A 22,071-nucleotide genomic window follows, 5' to 3' on the forward strand; every position below is an offset into this window, starting at 1 on the left:
GACAGGTAGCAATAAAATGACCAATCTTACCGCATTTGAAGCATGAGCGCTTCCCTTTGGATTTGGTCTTGCTTGGCTGTCCCTTGCGACCCTTAAGCGCCGTCTTGAAGCGCTTGATGATGAGGGCCATCTCCTCATCATTGAGCCCTGCCGCCTCAACTTGCGCCACCTTGCTAGGTAACGCCTCCTTGCTCCTTGTTGCCTTGAGAGCAATGGGTTGAGGCTCATGAATTGGACCGTTCAACGCGTCGTCCACGTATCTTGCCTCCTTGATCATCATTCGCCCGCTTACGAATTTTCCAAGGATTTCTTCGGGCGACATTTTGGTGTACCTGGGATTCTCACGAATATTATTCACCAAATGAGGATCAAGAATGGTAAAGGACCTTAGTAGTAGTCGGACGACGTCATGATCCGTCCATCGTGTGCTTCCATAGCTCCTTATTTTGTTGATAAGGGTCTTGAGCCGGTTGTATGTTTGGGTTGGCTCCTCGCCCCTTATCATCGCAAATCTTCCAAGCTCGCCCTCCACCAACTCCATTTTAGTGAGCATGGTGATGTCGTTCCCTTCGTGAGAGATCTTGAGGGTGTCCCATATCTGTTTGGCATTGTCCAAGCCGCTCACCTTATTGTACTCTTCCCTGCACAAAGATGCTAATAGAACAGTAGTAGCTTGTGCATTTCTATGGATTTGTTCATTTATAAGCATAGGGCTATCCGAGCTATCAAATTTCATTCCATTCTCTACAATCTCCCATATGCTTGGATGGAGAGAGAATAAGTGACTACGCATTTTGTGACTCCAAAATCCGTAGTCCTCCCCATCGAAGTGTGGAGGTTTGCCAAGAGGAATGGAAAGCAAATGCGAATTCGAACTATGTGGAATACAAGAATAATCAAATGAAAAGTTCGAATTGACCGTCTTCCTGTAGTCGTTGTCGTCGTTCTTTTGGGAAGAAGTAGACTCATCGCTATCGTCGTAGTAGACGATCTCCTTGATGCGCCTTGTCTTCTTCTTCTTCCCATCTTTGCGCTTGTGGCCCGAGCCCGAGTCAGTAGGCTTGTCATCCTTCGGCTCGTTGACGAAGGACTCCTTCTCCTTGTCGTTGATCACGATTCCCTTCCCCTTAGGATCCATCTCTTCGGGCGATTAGTCCCTTTTTGAAGAGAACGGCTCCGATACCAATTGAGAGCACCTAGAGGGGGGGTGAATAGGTGATCCTGTGAAACTTAAACTTATAGCCACAAAAACTTGTTAAGTGTTAGCCCAATAATTGCCAAGTGGCTAGAGAGGAGTCTCAACAAAACACAATACCACAAGAAATCAAACACAGAGATGACACAGTGGTTTATCCCGTGGTTCGGCCAAGACCAACGCTTGCCTACTCCACGTTGTGGCGTCCCAACGGACGAGGGTTGCAATCAACCCCTCCCAAGCGGTCCAAAGACCAGCTTGAATACCACAGTGTCTTGCTTTTCCTTTCAATATCCCGTTTGCGAGGAATCTCCACAACTTGGAGTCTCTCGCCCTTACACTTGAGATTCACAGAGAAATACGGAGTAAGGGAGGGAAGCAACACACACAAATCCACAGCAAAATGCGCACACACATGGCCAAGAATCGAGCTCAAAAGACTATCTCAAAGTTCTCACTAGAACGGAGCTCGAATCACTGAGAATGACAAACGAATGCGCAAAGACTGAGTGTGGATGATCAAGAATGCTCTAAGGTTGCTTGGTCTCTTCCTCCATGCGCCTAGGGGTCCCTTTTATAGCCCCAAGGCAGCTAGGAGCCGTTGAGAACAAATCTGGAAGGCCACCCTTGCCTTCTGTCGTCGGGCGCACCGGACAGTCCGGTGCACACCGGACACTGTCCGGTGCCCGATTTCCTTCCTTAAATAGCGAAGCCGACCGTTGCAGATGCGGGAGCCGTTGGCGCACCGGACATGTCCGGTGCACACCGGACAGTCCGGTGCCCCCTTCCGACCGTTGGCTCGGCCACGTGTCCCGCGTAGATCGCGCGGCCGACCGTTGGCCCAGCCGACCGTTGGCTCACCGGACAGTCCGGTGCACACCGGACAGTCCGGTGAATTTTAGCCGTACGTCGTCGGCGAATTCCCGAGAGCGGCCACTTCGCCCGAGGCAGCCTGGCGCACCGGACACTGTCCGGTGCACCACCGGACAGTCCGGTGCCCCAGACCGAAACAGCCTCTTGGCTGTACACAGCCAACTCTTCTCTTTTCTTCTTCTTTCTGTTTCTGATACTTAGACACGTATATTAGTACACAAAACCAATGCACTAAGACTTAGAAACATACCTTTGCTCTTGATTTGCACTTTGTTCATCCATGGGCATAGATTCACATTTAAGCGCTTGTGTTGGCACTCAATCACCAAAATACTTTAGAAATGGCCCAAGGGCACATTTCCCTTTCAGATCTCGGATGCGTCGTCAAGTGCTTCTGTTTGCTCAAAGGGAGGTCGTCATTTGCAGTATGTTGTGGTCAGTGTGCCTCCTGCCTCCCTTAGTCCCCGTCTGTGTTGCATGGCAGATGGCCAAAAGTGGGACACACGTAGCTACGAGGGGAGGTCTAGATGCACATTGGCTTTAGTATGCCGATGAGTATGTTGCTCTCATTGTAGTCGTCATACGACTGTCGTCGTTTCGGCCGCTTAAACCTGCGTCGTGTTATGTTTGCCTTCTCTGTTTCCTCTCTGTTGTTAAAGTCCTTACTGCGCTGTGCTTTGCAGTTGTCTGTAATATGTGGTCTGCCACAACATCATGTAAGGGGTTGCTTCGTTTCCCTTATAAACGAGGTTGTTAAGACGTGACTTAGTCATTGCTAGAGTCAATAAAATTCAGGTGGGGTTCTCTTCATCCGTTGTCAGTCTAAAAAATCACCCCCTTCATGTGACTTTTAGTAGTACATATAATTTGCACAACATAGGAATTACAAGTTTTTGTCTAACACAAAAGTTAGATCTACAGACGGTGTGACATACTGTTCCAAAGAATATGAATTCTTTAGAACTCGTGATTTAAAGGAGCATAGAAGAGAGGTGGAGAGATTGAGAAATATAAAACCGATGTTAAATAAAGAAGTTTTTATCATTTAATGTTGAATAAGGGAACGTGTTAAATAGAGAATTTTTTCACAGATGAATAAAGACATCCTTGTAGCAGCCGATGACCACGAAGGTGGTCTCTGCCTGCCCAAATCAAGCGCTCGCCTGACTCAGGAGTCAGGAGTCGGGTACAACAAGGCGTCATCACTATCCTTTTCTGCTGAATCCAGAAGACAAATACACTACTGCCGTGCCCCCCTCCCTTCTCTCTCTCTTCGCCGCAGCGTCAGCCGACGGCAAAACCCTAGATCTCTCTCCCTCTTAAACCCTCTCAACAAGGTAATGTTTGTTGCCAGAAGATTGGAGCTTTGGCTGTAGATCTCTCTTCTCCCCGTTTCCTCGATAGTTTCGCGACCGACCAATTTCTTGGTGATTTTTGGCTGTTGCCTGTGTTACAGTGCGGGAGGATGTCAGAGCCGTCCAAGGTAATCCACATCCGCAACGTCGGGCACGAGATTGCCGAGGTATGTAGGGGATCAGTTAAGGGGAATCTCGAACCTTTTGGATTTTGTTTTTTCGGATCAAATTCGAATCGGATTGTTTGATTTATGGAAAAATTTGATTTTTAATGGCTATATTCCGCCACTCTGCTGCTGTTTTGCAGTCTGATCTCCTTCAGCTGCTGCAGCCGTTCGGCATGGTCTCCAAGATCGTCATGTTGCGTGCCAAGAACCAAGTGGGTCATTTCTTCTTTCCAGCATTTGACTGAGTAGATTGACTATAGGTATTGCTTACTTCTGGTTGTTTTGTTTTGTGGCTCAGGCTCTTCTGCAGATGGAAGACCTCCATGCTTCCGTGAGCGCGCTGCAATATTACACTTCTGTTCAACCTAGCATAAGGTAATGCAGTCTATGCGTATTGGCCGCAATGCCTTATGGATGCCAAGGGCTCCAAAAGAGACATTCATACATGTGTTACGATGTAAGCTGCCAAGTAGCATAGCCATATGCCTGGTAGCTAATGTGTTTAAATTTATGGATGCTGAGGATATGTTTTTGGGCTTTTTTGTTGCGAAGTGTTGAACTTAAGAATACCCTATTTTTAACAATTGAGTTTAACATCCCATCCTATATGTGATTTATCATTTTTTGTGCATCATGTTTGACATTTTAGGGGAAGGAATGTATACATGCAGTTCTCATCTCACCAAGAGCTTACCACTGACCAGAGCTCTCATGGAAGGAATTCTGATCAGGTATGCCACGCTTCTGTACTGTATAATTAGTTTATTACTATATTTTCCAATATAGTAATATAGTCTAAACCTAAACCAATATTATGCATTTATGCTATAGGCCCTGGATGTAACTGATGCATGTTAGATTATATGCTGTAGGCCCTGGATGAAACTGATGCATGTTAGATTATTAGTGCATCACGTTTTGTTATACTTTCTTATTGACCTTTGTTGGCATTAAGTTGTATGATAATCAATTAACCACATCGGACATGCAGGCATAAAAACAATAGTGCATTGACTTAACATGAAAAAACAATCAAATTTCTTATTAGGTCCACTATTTGTGTGAGAGCCTACTTTTGGTTTATGTAATGTTGCCTTTTTATGTTTCTGTACAACACCCCTGGTATTGGTTTAGTTGCTGGCATGTCTACATTTTTGGGGTAGGCTTGGTTTGTTTCCAATTGAAGTATCAAGCATTCATAATTCTGTCCATTTTTAGCAATCCATTCCATAACAAAATTGTTAGAAAAGTGTATTGTTTGAAAGTATGTTTAGCTGTATTTTATACCTTTCTACCTCTTGTAGATAGAGTTAGATCGTGTCACATATCTGCTCTCTTATTTTCCAACTAGTTATACACATTCCTCCCTATTTATTCTTTTCTTTCTCTCTCCTCTTTTCTGTCTCGGTGCTTGTTGCTGCTTGACCTCAGGGGTCCGAACCCAACCGAATACTTTTAGTTACTATCCACCATATGATCTATCCTATAACAGTGGAGATTCTACATCAAGTATTCAAAGCTTATGGATTTGTGGAGAAGATTGTCACATTTCAAAAGTCAGCTGGTTAGATTTTCCTGCTCTCTCTATCTCTTTCACCACGCACGCGTGCACCTGGTATACATTTTCTGATTCCCTTACAGATTGCATGTGAATGGTAAGGTGGATTTACCAATTGATATGAGCTTTATATGTATTAATGTGGGGGCACTGCCGTGCTGGGATGTACCCTTTTTCTAAAAGTAAGCCGTAAACAACAACTTTAACCACTACCGACATTATGTGCTATAACATAGCTATTAGTTATGGGTTGTAGTTTGTAGATGTGCCTGCAAATGACTGGACTGGCACAGCTCGTACATCTAAAACTTGTTACAAATTTGAATGATTTTTGTGCTAACCATCTGCCCCAGTATGTCATCGTTAAGGTTCTTTATTCTTTGATTAACTGATGCAGGTTTTCAAGCTCTTATTCAGTATCACTCGCGCCAAGAAGCTGTGGAAGCATTTGGTTCTTTGCATGTAATAATATTTTATTATGTTCAGCTAATGTCCTTACTGTGCATGTATATCCGGTGTCACTTCATTCTTACAAACAAAAATATCCCAGGGAAGGAACATATACGATGGTTGCTGCCAACTAGATATTCAATATTCAAAGTATGAGCTGTAACATTTCACATTTTCAATTTGGTCTTTCTGTAACTTAATTTCTTCTTGTTTCCTTTTATCGAATATCCATAATTCTTTCTTGTTTCCTTTTATCGAACATCCAGTCTCAGTGAACTGCAAGTCCACTACAACAACGACCGATCTAGGTAATCTTGGCCTTTTCATTCCTGCCAGATGTAGCAGTGTGTGTTAACAATTGTTTTAGTTAATCGTTCTACTCCCTTCGTTTCTTTTTAGTTGTCGCTGGATAGTTCAACTTTGCACTATCCAGCGACAACTAAAACGAAACGGAGGGAGTATCTTGCAAAGTTTACATGCAACTTCATTTAGTAGTTATATCTTCTGTATGAATTTTATTTTCTTAGTTCCTTTTTTCCTTCAGAGATTTCACAAATCCATCGTTGCCTACAGAACAACGTCCTAGGGCCTCTCAGGTTGGCGGTTGATACTAGTGTTTACACTTTTTGCCTGGACCATTTTGATTCTGTAAAGCTAAACTGTGATTTTCTGTTTTTTTCAAACCCATCGGAGCAGCAAGGTTATCTTGACCCAGCTAATCTCTATGCCTTCCAACAAGCTGGAGGTAGCACACTGAAACTTCCATTACTTTTGGATACTTATTATACATCCCTGATATTTGCACAAAATCTGACTGCCTTTCATTTTTTGGTTCGCAGCTTCATATGCACAGGTTGGTGTCTGAATGGATTATCCAATGCTGTAATTTGTAGCAGAAAATCACTGAACTGAATATGTTCACATTTTGTTGTGCGTTTTGTTGTGTCTTGTTCAATGCATGTGAATACTCATATGAAGCTTTTGCAATACCAGATGGGGAGGGTTGCAATGATTGCGGCTGCATTTGGTGGAACTTTACCTCATGGAGTGACTGGTACCAATGAACGGTGCACACTCATCGTCAGTAATCTGAATACTGATGTAAGTCTTGAGCTGTTTTGAATGTTTTCAAGGATTGTTTCCTACTTGTTACTGTTAAAATTCTTTACTCTTTCGAATGGTGTTTGCTGGTTGAGTTTATTTTCTGTTAAGCTTTTTATTTCCTTATGGTCAGGTACCCTTTATGTACTGCCGTGAGATTTAGGCCTTAAAACTTGCTACATGTAACCATTCCCTGTTCTGTACAGAAAATTGATGAGGATAAGCTTTTCAATCTGTTTTCCTTGTATGGAAACATAGTACGAATCAAGATACTGCGTAACAAACCAGATCATGCACTTGTTGAGATGGCTGATGGGTTGCAGGCAGAGCTAGCTGTGCATTATTTGAAGGTACATTCATATTCACAAGTCACTGATATATGTGTTCTCAGTTGCATTCCTATTGTTTGTTGCAGTTGACGATACATATTCTTTGCAGGGGTCTATACTATTTGGGAAGAAACTGGAAGTTAACTACTCAAAGTATCCTAACATCACACCTGCTCCTGACGCCCACGACTACTTAAACTCAAGCATAAACCGGTTCAACAGCAACGTGGTCAAGAACTACCGACATTGCTGCTCTCCAACGAAGATGATCCACATTTCTGCCCTCCCTCAAGATATCTCTGAGGAAGCAATCCTGAACCATGTGTCTGAGCACGGCACTGTTCTCAACACGAAGCTATTCGAGGTGAATGGCAAGAGGCAGGCTCTCATTTTGTTCAAGAGCGAAGAGGAGGCTACCGAGGCCCTCGTGTCAAAGCATGCCAGCACGCTCGAGGGTAACACGATCCGGATCTCTTTCTCCCAGATGCAGAGTATATAAGCCACCTCAAGGGAAAGCCCCTGCCGTCCTCACTCGCCCCACTTCGAGCTCTATTTAGGAAGCATTTCAGACTAAGATGTGAATCCTGTGCACCATTCTCCAAGACTGATGCTGTCTGAGCTGTACCTCCCCTGACCTTGTTTTTTTTTTCACGCAACACTGGACTTTCACCAAAAGGTTTGTGTTTCTTTCCAAATCCTGTTGGTTAGGATATCATTTACTCCTTAATCTTCATGTCCTGACATTCTAAGTTGGAAGGCCTGTTAATTGCGTGTGAATTATATTATCCTTTTGCCTGTTTGGCATGTTTAATGTACCCTCTAGTGCAGCTGAAACTTACCTGCAACTGCGATTGCGATTGACTTATTATGAGCAATTGCGATGGTAGGCTAGGTGTTACAAGAGCCTCCTGAGCGAATATTCAAGAATTAAGCCTAGGTACCTGAGACCCCTTATTTGAGCGAATATTCAAGAATTTGAACGAATATTTATGAATTAAGCCTCAGTACCTGAGCTCTCTTATAGGAACGAATATTCAAGAATTTAAGCTTTCAGTGAAGCTTCCTATGGGAGTAAATATTTAAGAATTTTATTGGTTTGTATATTTAGCGATAGGTGATGTTTGGATCTATTTATTTTGGAAGAATTGAAATCTATTCAACAGAGTAACCTATTTGGCTTGAAATTTAATATTTCACTATTTTCTAAAGTTTAGATACAAGTCTATCTTAAATTTATAGGGTGGAAGATAGAAATTGATTTTATGTATCACTAGACTGTACTTCTACTCTACAATTATAACACTCTTCGACTCATTTCCTTGTAATAGAAATATAGTATACAAATATCTTTCTGATATTGCCAATAATAGTGTATAAATATATTCTACATAAAATCATATTAACTTAATTGATTTATGCCTAAATTACAATTATAGAATAGAATTTAATTTTAAGGATCCAAACGGGGCAAGTGATTTGCTATGGACAGCGAAACATCTGTGATGATTGTCAATCTTTAGCATTTGCCGATCCAGTCTTTAAATATACTACAGATAAAGATAACTTTTATTCATTGTACATTGTAATTAAAAAACCAGCCACGGCTCAAGCTCCATAATGAAACACCTATTGTGACTTCATCAATCTCGTTTTGGAATTTATTCATCTGATCTTCGAATATACTCATAGAGATAGGGTTTTTTCCGACAAGGAAGATATATTAAATTTCAAGAACAATACAACGAGGTGAAGCAACATCTTGAAACATAAGAACCTTCGGCTTCTGTTTAACAAGAAACACTCAACCAAATAAAAGTAAACAAACTAAACATCGAATCTCGTCTAGTGACTGTCAATCCTAAGACTAGACAACCACCCATACATCCCGGAGAAGATATTCGTAGCCACTCGTACCAACAAACGCGAAGCCTCCATAGCCATGTCCTGTGAATCCGCTCTCCGGAGGATAGCCCATGAACGCAGCTCATAGGCTGCAGCAAAGATAACCTGCAATAGGGAATAGCTGTTTTTTCTTTTCAAACACTAACACATTTCTACAAAGCCAAATAGACCAACTGTAACACTATAAAAACCATCAAATAAAAGTAGTGCAGTTAGTTTATTAATGGTAATTATGATAATGAATTTTCTTTTAAGTGTTTGATTTTTTTTACTTTTAGAATAATTTTTGATTGCTCATAATTGATTTTTAATATTTAATAGCATTTTCTCTTAAATAGAAATCCAAATAAATAATATAATAATTATTAGTCCAAAAATAAATATTTTATTTATAAATAATTTTGGTTTAATTATTATGAATTTTAGGGTTTTAAAAATGTATTTCGAATTTAGAAAAGAAAATAGAAAAAAAAAGAAAAACCTAACTAAACCCTAACCCTAACCCTAAAGCCCACCAGGGCCCCATGTAGGAGCAGCCGCCGCCCCCTGTTCCTTCCTAGCCGCCACCGCCTCCTGCTCCCGCGCGGGCCCCACCCGGCTCTCTCCTCCTCCCTGCCTCTCTGCTCCACACGCAGCCGCCAGCCTAGGCGCCGACCGCGCGTTGCCCTGCGACTCGGCCGCGCCAAGCACGCCAAACGCCCCCGACGCGCCACCTGCGTTGAGCCCCTGCACCCGACCGCGCTGCGCAGCCGACGACCAAGTGCGACCCCGGCCGCCCTGCGCGCGCTCCTGCCCAACCGTCCGGCCACCCCGCGCCAGGCCCTGCAGCGCCGCGCCCAAGGCCCGAAGGCCGCCAACCCCGACCGCGACCCGGAACCGACGTCCGACGCGCCACGTAGCACCGCGCCAGGAACGCGCCAGCCGACCGCGACCCCCGACGTCCCGCGACCGTTCGCCATCGCTTCAATGGAGATTCAACTCGTCCGTTTCTCTCCCCCATTACTCCCTCTCATCAATGGCGCCTTGAACCCGTCGTTTCTCTTCTCTCCTCCAGCGCCCTCTCCCTATAAAATCTGGCCGAACTCCCTTCCTCTCTTCCTCCCCGAGCTCCCTCTCTCTCTCACGCGTCTCTCACTCTCTTGCTCGCCGGAGTTCGTCACACCGTTGGAGTCTGTGGAGACTCGCCGGAGTTCGTACTCACCGTCCGCGTTCCCCGGCCGAACCCCCTGTCCCGCTCCCTACTCGACCGACCACTCCCTGCTCGTCGACGTTCATCCCTGCGCATGAACGAGAACACAAGGTTAAAGACAACCTGTTAATTTATTTTTTAAATCATGTTTTGAATTAATTTATGGATCTCGTGAATTATTGTTGTAATATAGATGCGATTTGGTGATTCACGTGTATGATTTTAGATATTTCGATGTATACGTGTAGCCAAAATCGAACCCCGCGACAATACTTTGATTATGTGTATGAGTTTATAATTTTAAAAATGAATACGGTCACTATTCACCACCTCAGTGATTTTCATACTAGAAAACGTTTACAGATTTGTTTTCGCTTTAGTGTGTGGAGCGATAATTGGTTAGTATTGATATAAGTATAATTTTAGTGATATAAGAAATTGAAAAATAAAAGAAATACTAGGCCACGTATTCCCATTCAAATGAAAATATAGATTTTACTATTCATGATAAATGTATTCATAAGTATAGCACTTAAATTACTTAGAATTAGTAAAATATTTATCTATGTCATAATAACCATGAATATGTTATTAAAAGTCTCATTTAGTAATTTACTATTAATTCTTAGTATATTAATGTTAGAAGAATTATAAACAATTTTTAGTTATACCTATAATTTCTATTTAGAAAAGAAAGAAGAAAACCGAAAGAGTAGAATTTATAATAATGTTAAAATGACTTAACTAGGCACTCATACTTTTCTAATAACAAAATTAATAGTTATGTTGGTAAACATAGGTTTCTTACTAAAGAATTAGATAACTTGTTTCTAGTTTAAAATGACCTTTTAATAGATATCATATTTAACAAGATTCGTTATAGATGTTTAAGTATAGCCGTATTAAATAGAAACTTAAAAGAATATGTAGACCATATGTTTTTTAATAAAAATAGAAGATAAATATATGTCCAATTAATAGATTATTTATATTTTCTTAATTAAAAGATAACAAGGGTCATTGCTTTTATAAACTAAAATAATAGTTTATACATAATTTCCTTTCTAATGAATTAGATCATTTGTTCCTACAATAGAACTAAAGATAATTAATAGATTAATTATCCTTAATCATAATTTATTAATCAAACCTACAGTCAATTTGTTCTTAACTAGATTTATGGCATGATTAATGATTTCATAGAATATTCCACATTATATACGAATCACTTAGCTTTTCCTAAAGGATAAAATAAAGTAATAAGAGTTTAAGTTCTTTTATAACTTAAAATGTTACTTTATATCGAATATAATAATATAGGCTATGTGTTTTCTAATGAAAATAAAATATAGTTGTTTGTTCATTATCTTTTACATAAAAGTTCATTTAAGGCATACATCATAACTTTTCATAAAATGGGTGTTTAATAATAATGATCTTTTCACATAAAACCTATTTAGACTTATATCTTAGTTTATCATAAGTGAAGGTTTAACGATGAATTATAATACGTTCCATAATGCTTCTAAAATTAATAACGTGTTTCGTAGCCCATTAACCTTAGATATATAGCTTATATCTTTTCTAAAAGGTTAAAAAGGTTTCATATTGTTATAACATGTTTTATCATCTTAATCTTAGACATATCACATATGACGTTTTATAAAAGATTAATTTGGTGAACCTAATATTTGTATATTTTAATTAAGATATTTTTAAGTTCATGTCTTGTTTTATAAAGTATAGATCATACATTTTTGAAAAGAATACCCCCTTATTATAACTATTACTTGCGATGTTTTTGAAAAGCGAACGCTCTTTTCGTTAAGCTTTCTTTTAGCTTTGCGCATGGTGAATGTTGCATATTATTGAGTGGTGTTTGTTTCTTCTTGTTTGTTTGTGTGATATTCAGTGGTTGATCTAGTAGTTAAGAATCAAGATCTATTCATATCCGTGGAAGAACCTCAAGTTTTCTATAAGCAAGGTAAGTGGACTTCTCCCTCTGCATACTCTGTTTGATCCCAAACAATACATTTAATAAAGTTTATTCTTGGATATATATATGCATAATTTGATGGGTTACCTATTTAGATACCCCTAACCTTTCCAACCTTACTCCTTGTTTAACCTGGGATTATGATCTAATCAAGTAGCTATGATATTGCTACAACTTTAAATTTATGCATGAAAGGGAATTAGGCTTACACCTATTTCCTAATTGATTTTGGTGGTTGAATTGCCCAACACAAATAATTGGACTAACTAGTTTGTTGTAGTCTATAAGTTATACAGGTGCCAAAGGTTCACACTTAGGACTGATTTGGTGATTAGGGATCCCAAGGGGATCCATGGGGGAGGAATCCCCTTCCAATTCAATTTTGAATAGCAAGAGGATTTATTCCCCTAGGATCCCCGATCACCAAATCAGCCCTTAGCCAATAAAAAGACCAAGAAATGGGTTCAACAAAGAGAGCAAAGGGATAACCGAAGGCACCCTGGTCTGGCGCACCGGACTGTCCGGTGTGCCACCGGACAGTGTCCGGTGCACCACCGGACAGTGTCCGGTGCACCAGGGGACATCAAGCCAAACTCTTCACCTTCGGAAAAATCTAGAGGCGCTTCGCTATAATTCACCGGACTGTCCGGTATACACCGGACAGTGTCCGGTGCTCCAGGGAAGAGCGACTCTGGAACTCGCCAGCTTCGGGAATTCGCTCCGCTATAATTCACCGGACATGTCCGGTGTACACCGGACTGTCCGGTGAGCCAGCGGACCAACGACTACTTCACGCAAACGGTCACCTGCAGATGCATTAAATGCGCGCCAGAGCGCGCAGAAGTCAGGCACGCGCGAAGTGGCACACCGGACACTCTACAGCACATGTCTGGTGTGCCACCGGACATCCAGGCGGGCCCAGCAGTCAGAGCTCCAACGGTCGGAACCCAACGGCCTGGTGACGTGGCTGGCGCACCGGACTGTCCGGTGCACCATGCGACAGACAGCCTCCACCAAACGACTAGTTTGGTGGTTGGGATTATAAATACCCCCAACCACCCCACATTCAAGACATCCAAGTTTTCCACCTTCCAACCACTTACAAGAGCTAGGCATTCAATACAAGACACACCCAAGTGATCAAATCCTCTCCCAATTCCACAAAAGCATTAGTGACTAGTGAGAGTGATTTGTCGTGTTATTTTGAGCTCTTGCGCTTGGATTGCTTTCTTCTTTCTCATTGTTTCTTGAGATCAATACTCACTTGTAAACAAGGCAAGAGACACCAATTGTGTGGTGGTCCTTGCGGGGAAGTTTTGTTCTCGGTTGATTTGAGAAGAGAAAGTTCACTCGGTCCGAGGGACCGTTTGAGAGAGGGAAGGGGTTGAAAAAGACCCGGCCTTTGTAGCCTTCTCAACGGGGAGTAGGTTTGCGAGAACCGAACCTCGGTAAAACAAATCTGCGTGTCTCACTCTTTATTCGCTTGCGATTTGTTTTGCATCCTCTCTCACGGACTCGATTATATTTCTAACGCTAACCCGGCTTATAGTTGTGATTAACTTTGCAAATTTCAGTTTCGCCCTATTCACCCCCTCTAGGCGACTTTCAATGCAGTCACTCATGTATGATACTAATGTTTCAAATGGTAAGTTTACATTATTGTTGTTAACCTGATGGTTAAATAAGATTATTGCATATTAATTGGAACATGGAGTGACCACCCGGGAAAACAGTGCTACCATGAGAACTATCATGGCTCTGGTCTTGGCTAAATAACTAGGGAAGTCTTATGTTGGGTGTTGGTCGTGGTCGACCGGAACAGGGGCATCTGGCAAGCGCTTATAGTTCCGGCTCAGGCAGATTGGATACGGGCATAGTTCCCAAAGCTTTACCCTGCAGTCTGGACTATAAGTTGGTTACGTTAGGTGTGCTTTATGCAGTTTGACCATTTCCAGCATTTGCGTAATGAGGACTCTAGGGAGAAGCCTCGTAGTGAGACCCTAGCCATTCACCTCGGAAGTGAATACGGGTCTAGCTAACCCGGGCTAGAAGGGAATAACAACTCATGGGTAAAGATGCACCACCTCTGCAGAGTGTAAAACTGATATATCAGTCATGCTCACGGTTATGAGCAGCCTGGATACTCCTCACATGATAATTGAACTTGAAGATGAAAATAAATCGAGATCTGATGATCTACCAATGGTTTGCTTAAGTGGTTTCACTTAAGTGTTTTTGATATACTCTTATACCTTTGTTTAATGGGAATACTTGGGATTCACACTTATTAGTAAGACAGGTGTTGTTAATAAAATGTTGACCAACTAAAATACTTACTGCTCAACCTTAGCCTCACCTTGTTAAACTTGCATTAATTTTTCCCCCACTTGCTGAGCCCCGACCATAAGTGAGCTCACACTTGCTTAATTTTGATCAGAAGTTTGCAGATGAAGATATGATGCTGAACTCCATGGATGCTAGTCTAGTGATACCCCCGGTCATCTTCCTGTGGATGTATGTCCTTGTTTCGCTGTACTTTAATGAATAAAGGTTAAGACATTATGTCTGTTCTAAGTGTAATATATTAATATAATCTTATTTACGCTTTTATGCATTGTTCTTTTGATATATTACACTTGTGACGTCAACATATGTGTGGAAATAGATCCTGACACACATATGCGATGCACCCGGCTCTGCCCCTTTGGAAACGGGTGTGACACCAACACAAAGTTGCCGCCCTAAGAAGGGCGATTTGGTGTCAAGCGCTAGGTAAGACTTGCAGCCGTGAACTAAACATGTGAGAAGGATTATTCGGTTTGGTAAGATTGGAAGCACACTAAAAGAAAGCCCAAAGTATTCTAGTGAACCGACACTCAAACAAAAGGTGCTCTATGGTCTCATTGTTGTGGCAAAAAACACAAGATTTGTTACCTTGCCAATTACGTTTAGATAAATTATCTTTTGTGAGTAAAACACCTTTGCGAAGGTACCATAGAAAGATTTTAACTATTTGTGGTACCCTAATCTTCCATATGATTTTATTTAGGTTAGGTACTTCTACCCGGATGAGAGCTTGGTAATGGAATTTCATTGAGAACACCCTGTTTTGGGATAAATTCCAATGAAATGAATCAGGCTCTTGTGGTAGGGTTAGATTGGCAATACGAGGCAGCAGGTTGTTCCAAGCTACCATTTTGACACCTACAAGGTCTCTGCGCCAAGATAGATTGGGAGGGTAGGAACTTAATACCTTTGCGATAGTAATGCTCTTAGGCCTTGTTATGTTACAGAGACATGGATATTGAGCTCGTAATGGTGTTGAGCCCAACTAGATGTCCTCCCAAAAGCGCACCTGTGATCCATCTTTAACACTGAAAGAACCAAAACGTAGAAAATCCCGTTTGGCCTTCATGAGTCTAGACCAAAAGTGTGAATCCCCCCAGTCGCCATTCAACTTGGGAGAGGGGTAGAACCTAGGTATTTGTTACAGATCAATTGTTGCCAAGTCCCATCAAAGGTAAGAAGTTTATAAAGCCATTTACTAAGTAAAGCGAGTTATTTGTTACAGATCAATTGTTGCCATGCCCCATCAGAGGTAAGAAATTTATAAAGCCATTTACTAAGTAAACTGATGTTTTTAGTGCCTAGCTCATGAATCCCAAGGCCCCGTTGATCCTTAGGTTGGCTAAGGATGCTCCACTTAGAAAGACGATATTTTTTTCTTGTGTTCATCTCCTTGCCAGAAGAAGCGAGATCAGAAATAGTTCAATTTTTAAATGACTCCCTTAGGAACATTGAAGAAAGGCATCATATACATTGGCAAGCTGCTGAGCACCGAATTAATCAGTGTCAATCGACCCCCTGTGGATAGATGTTTGCCTTTCCAACTGCTAAGGCGTTTCTCATACCGTTCCTCAACTTTTTTTTCCAATCTGTGATTCTTAACTTCCTAAAATGAATTGATATGCCTAGATAGCTAAAAGGGAATTCTCCATCCATGCAGCCAAAGATCTCTATGTATTGGTCCAAAGCATCCTAAGCATTGCTGAAGCAATATATTTTACTCTTGTTAAAATTGATGTTGAATCTAGACAATTGTTCAAAAGCATACTTCATGTTGCAGGCCATCTCAAGATCATGATCTACAAAAATTATTGTATCATCGACATACTAAAGTATAGATAAGCCGTCATCAACTAGATACGACACAATACCTCTAATCTGCCCATCAAGTTTAGCGCTTTTAATTAGAGTGGCCAACATATCAGCCACCATGTTAAAGAGTAGAGGAGCTAGAATGTCTCCCTGTCGAAGGCCTTTTTTGTTTGGAAAAACACCCGACCTCTTCATTTACATTGACTGCTACACTCTTTCTGATATGAATGTTTCCACCCATTTAATCCATTTAGGCGAGAAACCTTTCATTCTGAGGGTCTGATATAAAAATAGTCATTTCACTTTGTCATAGGTCTTTTCAAAATCAATCTTTAAGATCAATCAATTTTGTTTTTTCCTATGAAGCTCATGCACTGTTTCATGTAGAATGATGACACCTTCCGGGATATGTCGCCCCTTCATGCAAGCAATTTGAGATGTACTAATTATATGATCGGTCACAAAGTTTAGTGTAATGATCGCAACTTTTGTGAAAATCTTAAAGCTGACACTTAATAAGCAAATGGGTCTATATTGTTGAATCAGGTTAGCCTCATGAACTTTGGGAATAAGAGTGATAACCCCGAAATTGAGATTAAAAAGAGGTAAAATCCCATTTAATAGGTCTCCAAACATCGACAAAAGGTCTTCTTTTTAAAATGTTCTAGAAATGTTGATAAAATTCTGCTGGAAAGCCGTATGGTCCCGGTGCTTTATTGTGTTCCATTGAGAAAATGGCTTCCCTAATCTCTTTTTCAGTGAAAGGAGTAGTAAGAAACTCATTTTCCAAATAGCTAACCTGAAGTATATTAGAGGTCCAAGACTCTACCAACTCAAAACTGTTAACCTCAGGTGGACCAAACAATTATTCGTAAAAGTCTGTTATATATTTTTCTGAGGTTATCATGGCCTTCAATCTTTCCTTGATCATGATCAAGGGAAAAGATCTTTTTCTTCCTCTTCTTTCCATTCACCACCATTTGAAAGTAGCAGGTATTACAATCGCCTAAGAGAATATCTTTCATCTTAGCGCGTCGATAATACCTAATTTCTTCCCCTCTTAGTAGAGTAGCTAGTTGATCCCTCGATTGAGCCTAGAGATCATACTCCTCCCCAGTCAGCTCTCTAGTTTCAGCAGCTACATCGAAGTCAATAATTTTGCCTTGAATAGTTGATTTCTTTTGTTTGTAGCTTCCTTTTTTATTTGTTTCCATCCTCTAAGGTATCGTCTATGCCCTATGGGCACTCAACTTATTGTTCCACCTTTGGACTGAGTTTTTCCCTCTAACATGCAATTTCCATATTTCAGCAACCTTATTATTGAAATCATCGCATGATAACCAACTTAGTTCAAACTTGAAATGTTACTATTCCCTTTGAAAGCTGATGTTCCCGTATCTAGAAGAAGAGGTGTGGGATCTGAAACACCCCTATCTAAGGCTCGTATAGACACCAATAGATACTTAAACTCACATTATGATGACATGAGAATACTATCCAATTTTTCATAGGTCGGGGTCGGGGTCAGGAGAGAGTTTGTCCAAGTGAATTGGCTTCCTGACAGCTCTATCTCCCTAAGATCAAAGCCATCAATGACAATATTGAACAAAAATGGCCAACAGTCACAATATCTTTGATTATTTTTCTTTGCTGCTTCTTAATATATTCAAGTCTCCACCCATTAGTGTTGGCAAGTAGTTTTGTTGGCCTGCTCTCACGAGTTCCGCTAGGAAAGCAGCCTTATGATCATCTTGGGCTGGTCCATAGACCGCCATAAGGATCCATCTGAATTTATCCGATTTGTCGCGGAGATGGAATTTAATGTAAAATTCCCGTTCTAATATTAAAGATAATTCAAGTGATGCATCCCTAACTCCCAAGAGAATTCCACCCAATCTTCCTATTGGAGGTAGACAATGTCAAACGAAATCTACTCCTCCTGAAAGTCGAGATAGATTCGATTTTGACATGTCTTGTTTTCCTGTCTCCATCACTGCCACAAAATCTAGGCAATTATATCTAAATGTCTCAAAAATATATCGGTACTTAGCCAAGTCTGAAAGACCTCTGATGTTCCAAAAAAGGCCTTTCATTTGGAAACTTTAGCTTTCTCTTACTCCCACCCTTGGAAGTTGTACTGTATTTAGTGAATTTCTGGGATTTTTTTTGGCAGAAATCATGAGATCACAGATTTTCGTGTCCAGATCCACCTCCTCCAATTCTACCTCAGTCACTTCATTAACCAAATGCGCGAGCAGGGCATTGTCTAAATTACCCTCGTCATCACTTGGGTCCATGAAATTTAGATTGTAGCTGTTTTATGCAGTGCAATAGAAGTGTTATCTACCTCTATTCGCTTCAATATTTCTAACATAAGAGAATGCGTCATAATTGGTTGAGTTGGAGTATCCAGCTCCAACCTAGACTTGTTCTGTACGTTACCCATTAATTCTTTTCAGTTGTCCTCCTCATCGCCTTGGCCATCATGTTGTTTTCATCTGCAACTGTAGTACTGTCAGCAGCAGGACAGTTAGTCCTAGAACTACGACGAAGACAAGTTGGAGGAACAGAATCACATAGTTGGAAGGAAAAGGTATACCAGATGATGGACTAGAATCTGTAGAGTGTACGTTATCATTTTGTACCATCTCTAAATCTTGGTCTAGCCCTTGGTCAGCTGAATGGCATGCATTAGTCGTTCTTGATACATAACTAGAGTTTTCACATGGAATTATCGAACAATTCTCCCCTACATCCGATTTTCCACAACAATATTTTTTTTTGCATCAGAATCAACCATCTTCGAGCCATTCAGATGCTGTGCCTTGTCTCCCATGTCGCTGCCTGCTAACTGTGGATCGTTCAGTGAACTCAGCGGTCCACTAGCAAACACAACTAACTGTGATTGCTGCACAGCCTACAAAAGAGAAAAATCCGGTGGATACCCATACTTGTGAGCAGATTGCCTGGTTAAACTTGCACAAAAATCCTCTGCACCAGGGGGTGGTTTGGTCATTCCAACAGAAAATGCTAGCAGTATTATTTCTGCAAGCTGTTTGTATGGGTACAACACCCTCTTCCACATGCCCTGAAGATAGGGGATAAGAATTACTAGTCCCTTTCATCTTTTTGGTCACTTGATCTTCATCCTCTTCCATTCTGTCTTCCTCTCCATTGGCATTGTCATCCCTGTCAAACTAATTTTCAGAAGTCGGGATATTAGACTTTGGCTCAAAATTTTCAGGTTCCAATGAGAAGGTAATATTGTAACCTTCCCTGCCAACTATGCAGGTAGTAATTGGTAGTAGATCCTTGTTCATTATTCCCACTCTGATGCGAATAATATCCTTCTGTCGGTACGTGAGCATATCAACTTCCTCGGTGTGTCCAATCACTGAACCTAGTGCCCAAAACACTAATGAGGTCTTTGGTTTGAAGAAAAAATCCATCCTATATGAGGTGGTACAACTTGAGTCCATTTCACAAATTTAGTGGAATGGTCTCATTCGTCGCATTATTACTAATTATTAGCTTATGAGTAATGAAATGGTGATGGATCAACTCATTCTATTTCACAAATTAAACAAAAAAGTGAGTAGTGAGAACATGATGAACTATCACAATCCTCAAACCAAACACCCCCTAAGTAGTGACGCCAATTATGTGGCACTCCTTGTGATTACATACGTGTACTGTAAAAAATGACACACGACCACGGCTAAAGCATCATCGTATTAAGGGCATGTTTGGATATATATAAAAGATAATTGCTACGTTTGAATATATCCAGTATGTTTTTACTTAACTAGTTAACCACAGTCGTAGCTAATTTAAAACTAGGAAAAATTATCTCTCATGCTGACAGTGGTTTCAGCTGTGCGACATTGGAAATATTAGTGTTATCACGAACACACTAAGAAAAGAAACGATGGTTATTATCAACGACACATCACAACAAATAAAATTTTCATTTCAAGAAAAATCTTGCAGACAAAGTCTTACTAGAAATAGAAATTTTAGTCGTTGCGGTGTGACACTGATAATAACTTTTTTGTGTGTGCTCCTGATAAATAGTACTATTTCTAATGTTCCCTCAACTAAAATCAATCTTTATCACTGCGCCACAGATATTTTTTCCAAACTATAATATCTAGCTTAGATAGTGTCATGTGTATCCAAACGAGCTAATTTCTCAACACCCGCGAGACCCTAACCTCATGAGTTAGGTTCAGTCATGATTGCATTTGTGTATGAATCGATGGTCTGACTGTTGTCGTCAAGGTATGATACCAAGACACATTAAGTACTAAAAAGACGGGAGATTTGAAAGAAGTGGGGACATAAGCAAGTGACGTATTGAACTTGAGCACAACCGTCTACCAGCACACACAATTTAAAAGGATTTGAGTCATATTATTTGTAATACTCTACGTTCTCTTTTTTTTTGATAATGGAAACAAGAGTTCCGACTTTAGCATGGTAATGCGTACAGCCAACACAAGACAATTATTACATCCGAGAAACGTTGCATAGATAATGAAACTAACTTAAAGAAGCAAAATCACTAGAATGTAGGTAACTCTAGGCATCCTCAATTCTTGCATTTGAGCGCCATCCATGATTTGCAAAGACTTCCATCGCCATCACTTCCAACGCTTGACAGACATCGAGGATTTGTTGATGTGATTCCTCCTTCTGTAGAAGTCTCCAGAATCTGAACCAGTAAGTACCTCTGAAAATGACCTGCAGAATTGATGGTATTGGTTTATGATTAAAAGCAACTTCATTTCGACTAAGCCAAATAGACCAAAATAAAGCTGAGATTCCAGAGAGTAATAATTTTTTGTATCCTGGACTCATATTGCTTCCCCAAGACCCAATAACGTGATTAATGCTAATGGGCCTGTCTATTTTTAAGGCATAGTAAATTAATCTCCAAATGTTGCTGGCCATATAGCAGTCAAAAAAGAGATGATGAATACTCTCATTTTGGTTGCAAAAGCTACAAGACAAGCTGCCATTCCAGCGTCTTTTGGCTAGGTTATCTTTAGTAAGGATCGCTCCCCGACATAAATTCCACAAAAAAACTTTTATTTTCAAGGGGAGCTTAAGTTTCCAGAGCTTTTTATTCCGTTCGTCGTTGGGATTATTCATCAAACAATGGTACATAGATTGGACTGAGAAAATTCCATTCTTATGACTATCCCAAACAAATTTGTCGCTAGACGGATTCAAAGTAACATTAGATAATAAGATTAACATGTTGTGCCATTCCATCAATTTAATCCCCCTAATTGTTCGACGAAAAGATAAATTAAGATTCGTAGCTGAAAAAACGTCTACCACTAATGCTGATTTATTCCGCACTATATTAAATAGATTCGGAAATTGCTCACAAAGAGGCCGACTGGTTAACCATTTATCCTTCCAAAATCTGATAGTTTGACCATTCCTCGCTTCGAAGCGTCCCCATCTGAGAAATTGATCCTTAGTATTCATTAGACCTGACCAGAAATGGGAATCACCCGGTCTTCTAGATATTTGAGTAAGGGATTTAACTCTTAGGTATTTATTTTTAAGTAATTGTTGCCACATCCCATCCTCATTGAATAGTTTGAAGAGCCATTTGCTGAGTAAGCTGATGTTTTTAACAGCCAGATTAGAGACTCCTAAACCACCTATCGCTTTGGGTTGACAAACAACATTCCATTTAGCAAGCCTATACTTTCTTTTACTGACACCTCCCTGCCAGAAGAATCTGGAACGGATCGCATCCAATTTCTTCAAGATGCCTGCCG

The 22,071-nt window shown here is 40.6% G+C and overlaps 1 protein-coding gene across 1 annotated transcript; it reads left to right on the forward strand.

Moving 5' to 3' along the window:
* The first annotated feature begins 3,323 nt into the window (after positions 1 to 3,323).
* LOC100383343 (Polypyrimidine tract-binding protein homolog 3) lies at positions 3,324 to 7,812 on the forward strand. The gene is made up of 15 exons (NM_001175999.1): positions 3,324 to 3,405; positions 3,525 to 3,590; positions 3,731 to 3,802; positions 3,889 to 3,965; positions 4,240 to 4,321; positions 5,022 to 5,154; positions 5,546 to 5,610; positions 5,699 to 5,748; positions 5,865 to 5,906; positions 6,143 to 6,194; positions 6,295 to 6,343; positions 6,438 to 6,451; positions 6,592 to 6,699; positions 6,906 to 7,049; positions 7,138 to 7,812. The coding sequence occupies exons 2-15, from the start codon at positions 3,534 to 3,536 to the stop codon at positions 7,525 to 7,527; spliced, it is 1,335 nt and encodes a 444-aa protein (NP_001169470.1). The 5' UTR covers positions 3,324 to 3,405; positions 3,525 to 3,533; the 3' UTR covers positions 7,528 to 7,812.
* The last annotated feature ends 14,259 nt before the right edge of the window (positions 7,813 to 22,071 follow it).

Source organism: Zea mays, chromosome 8 (assembly GCF_902167145.1).
Source record: "Zea mays cultivar B73 chromosome 8, Zm-B73-REFERENCE-NAM-5.0, whole genome shotgun sequence".
Classification (NCBI taxonomy): Eukaryota; Viridiplantae; Streptophyta; class Magnoliopsida; order Poales; family Poaceae; genus Zea; species Zea mays.

Bases quoted from the DNA above. Each gene is read 5' to 3' on its own strand.
- LOC100383343 (NM_001175999.1), top strand. From the start codon at position 3,534: ATGTCAGAGCCGTCCAAGGTAATCCACATCCGCAACGTCGGGCACGAG. The intron at 3,591-3,730 runs GTATGTAGGGGA...GCTGTTTTGCAG, and splicing joins TCGGGCACGAGATTGCCGAG to TCTGATCTCCTTCAGCTGCT. The intron at 7,050-7,137 runs GTACATTCATAT...TATTCTTTGCAG, and splicing joins TAGCTGTGCATTATTTGAAG to GGGTCTATACTATTTGGGAA.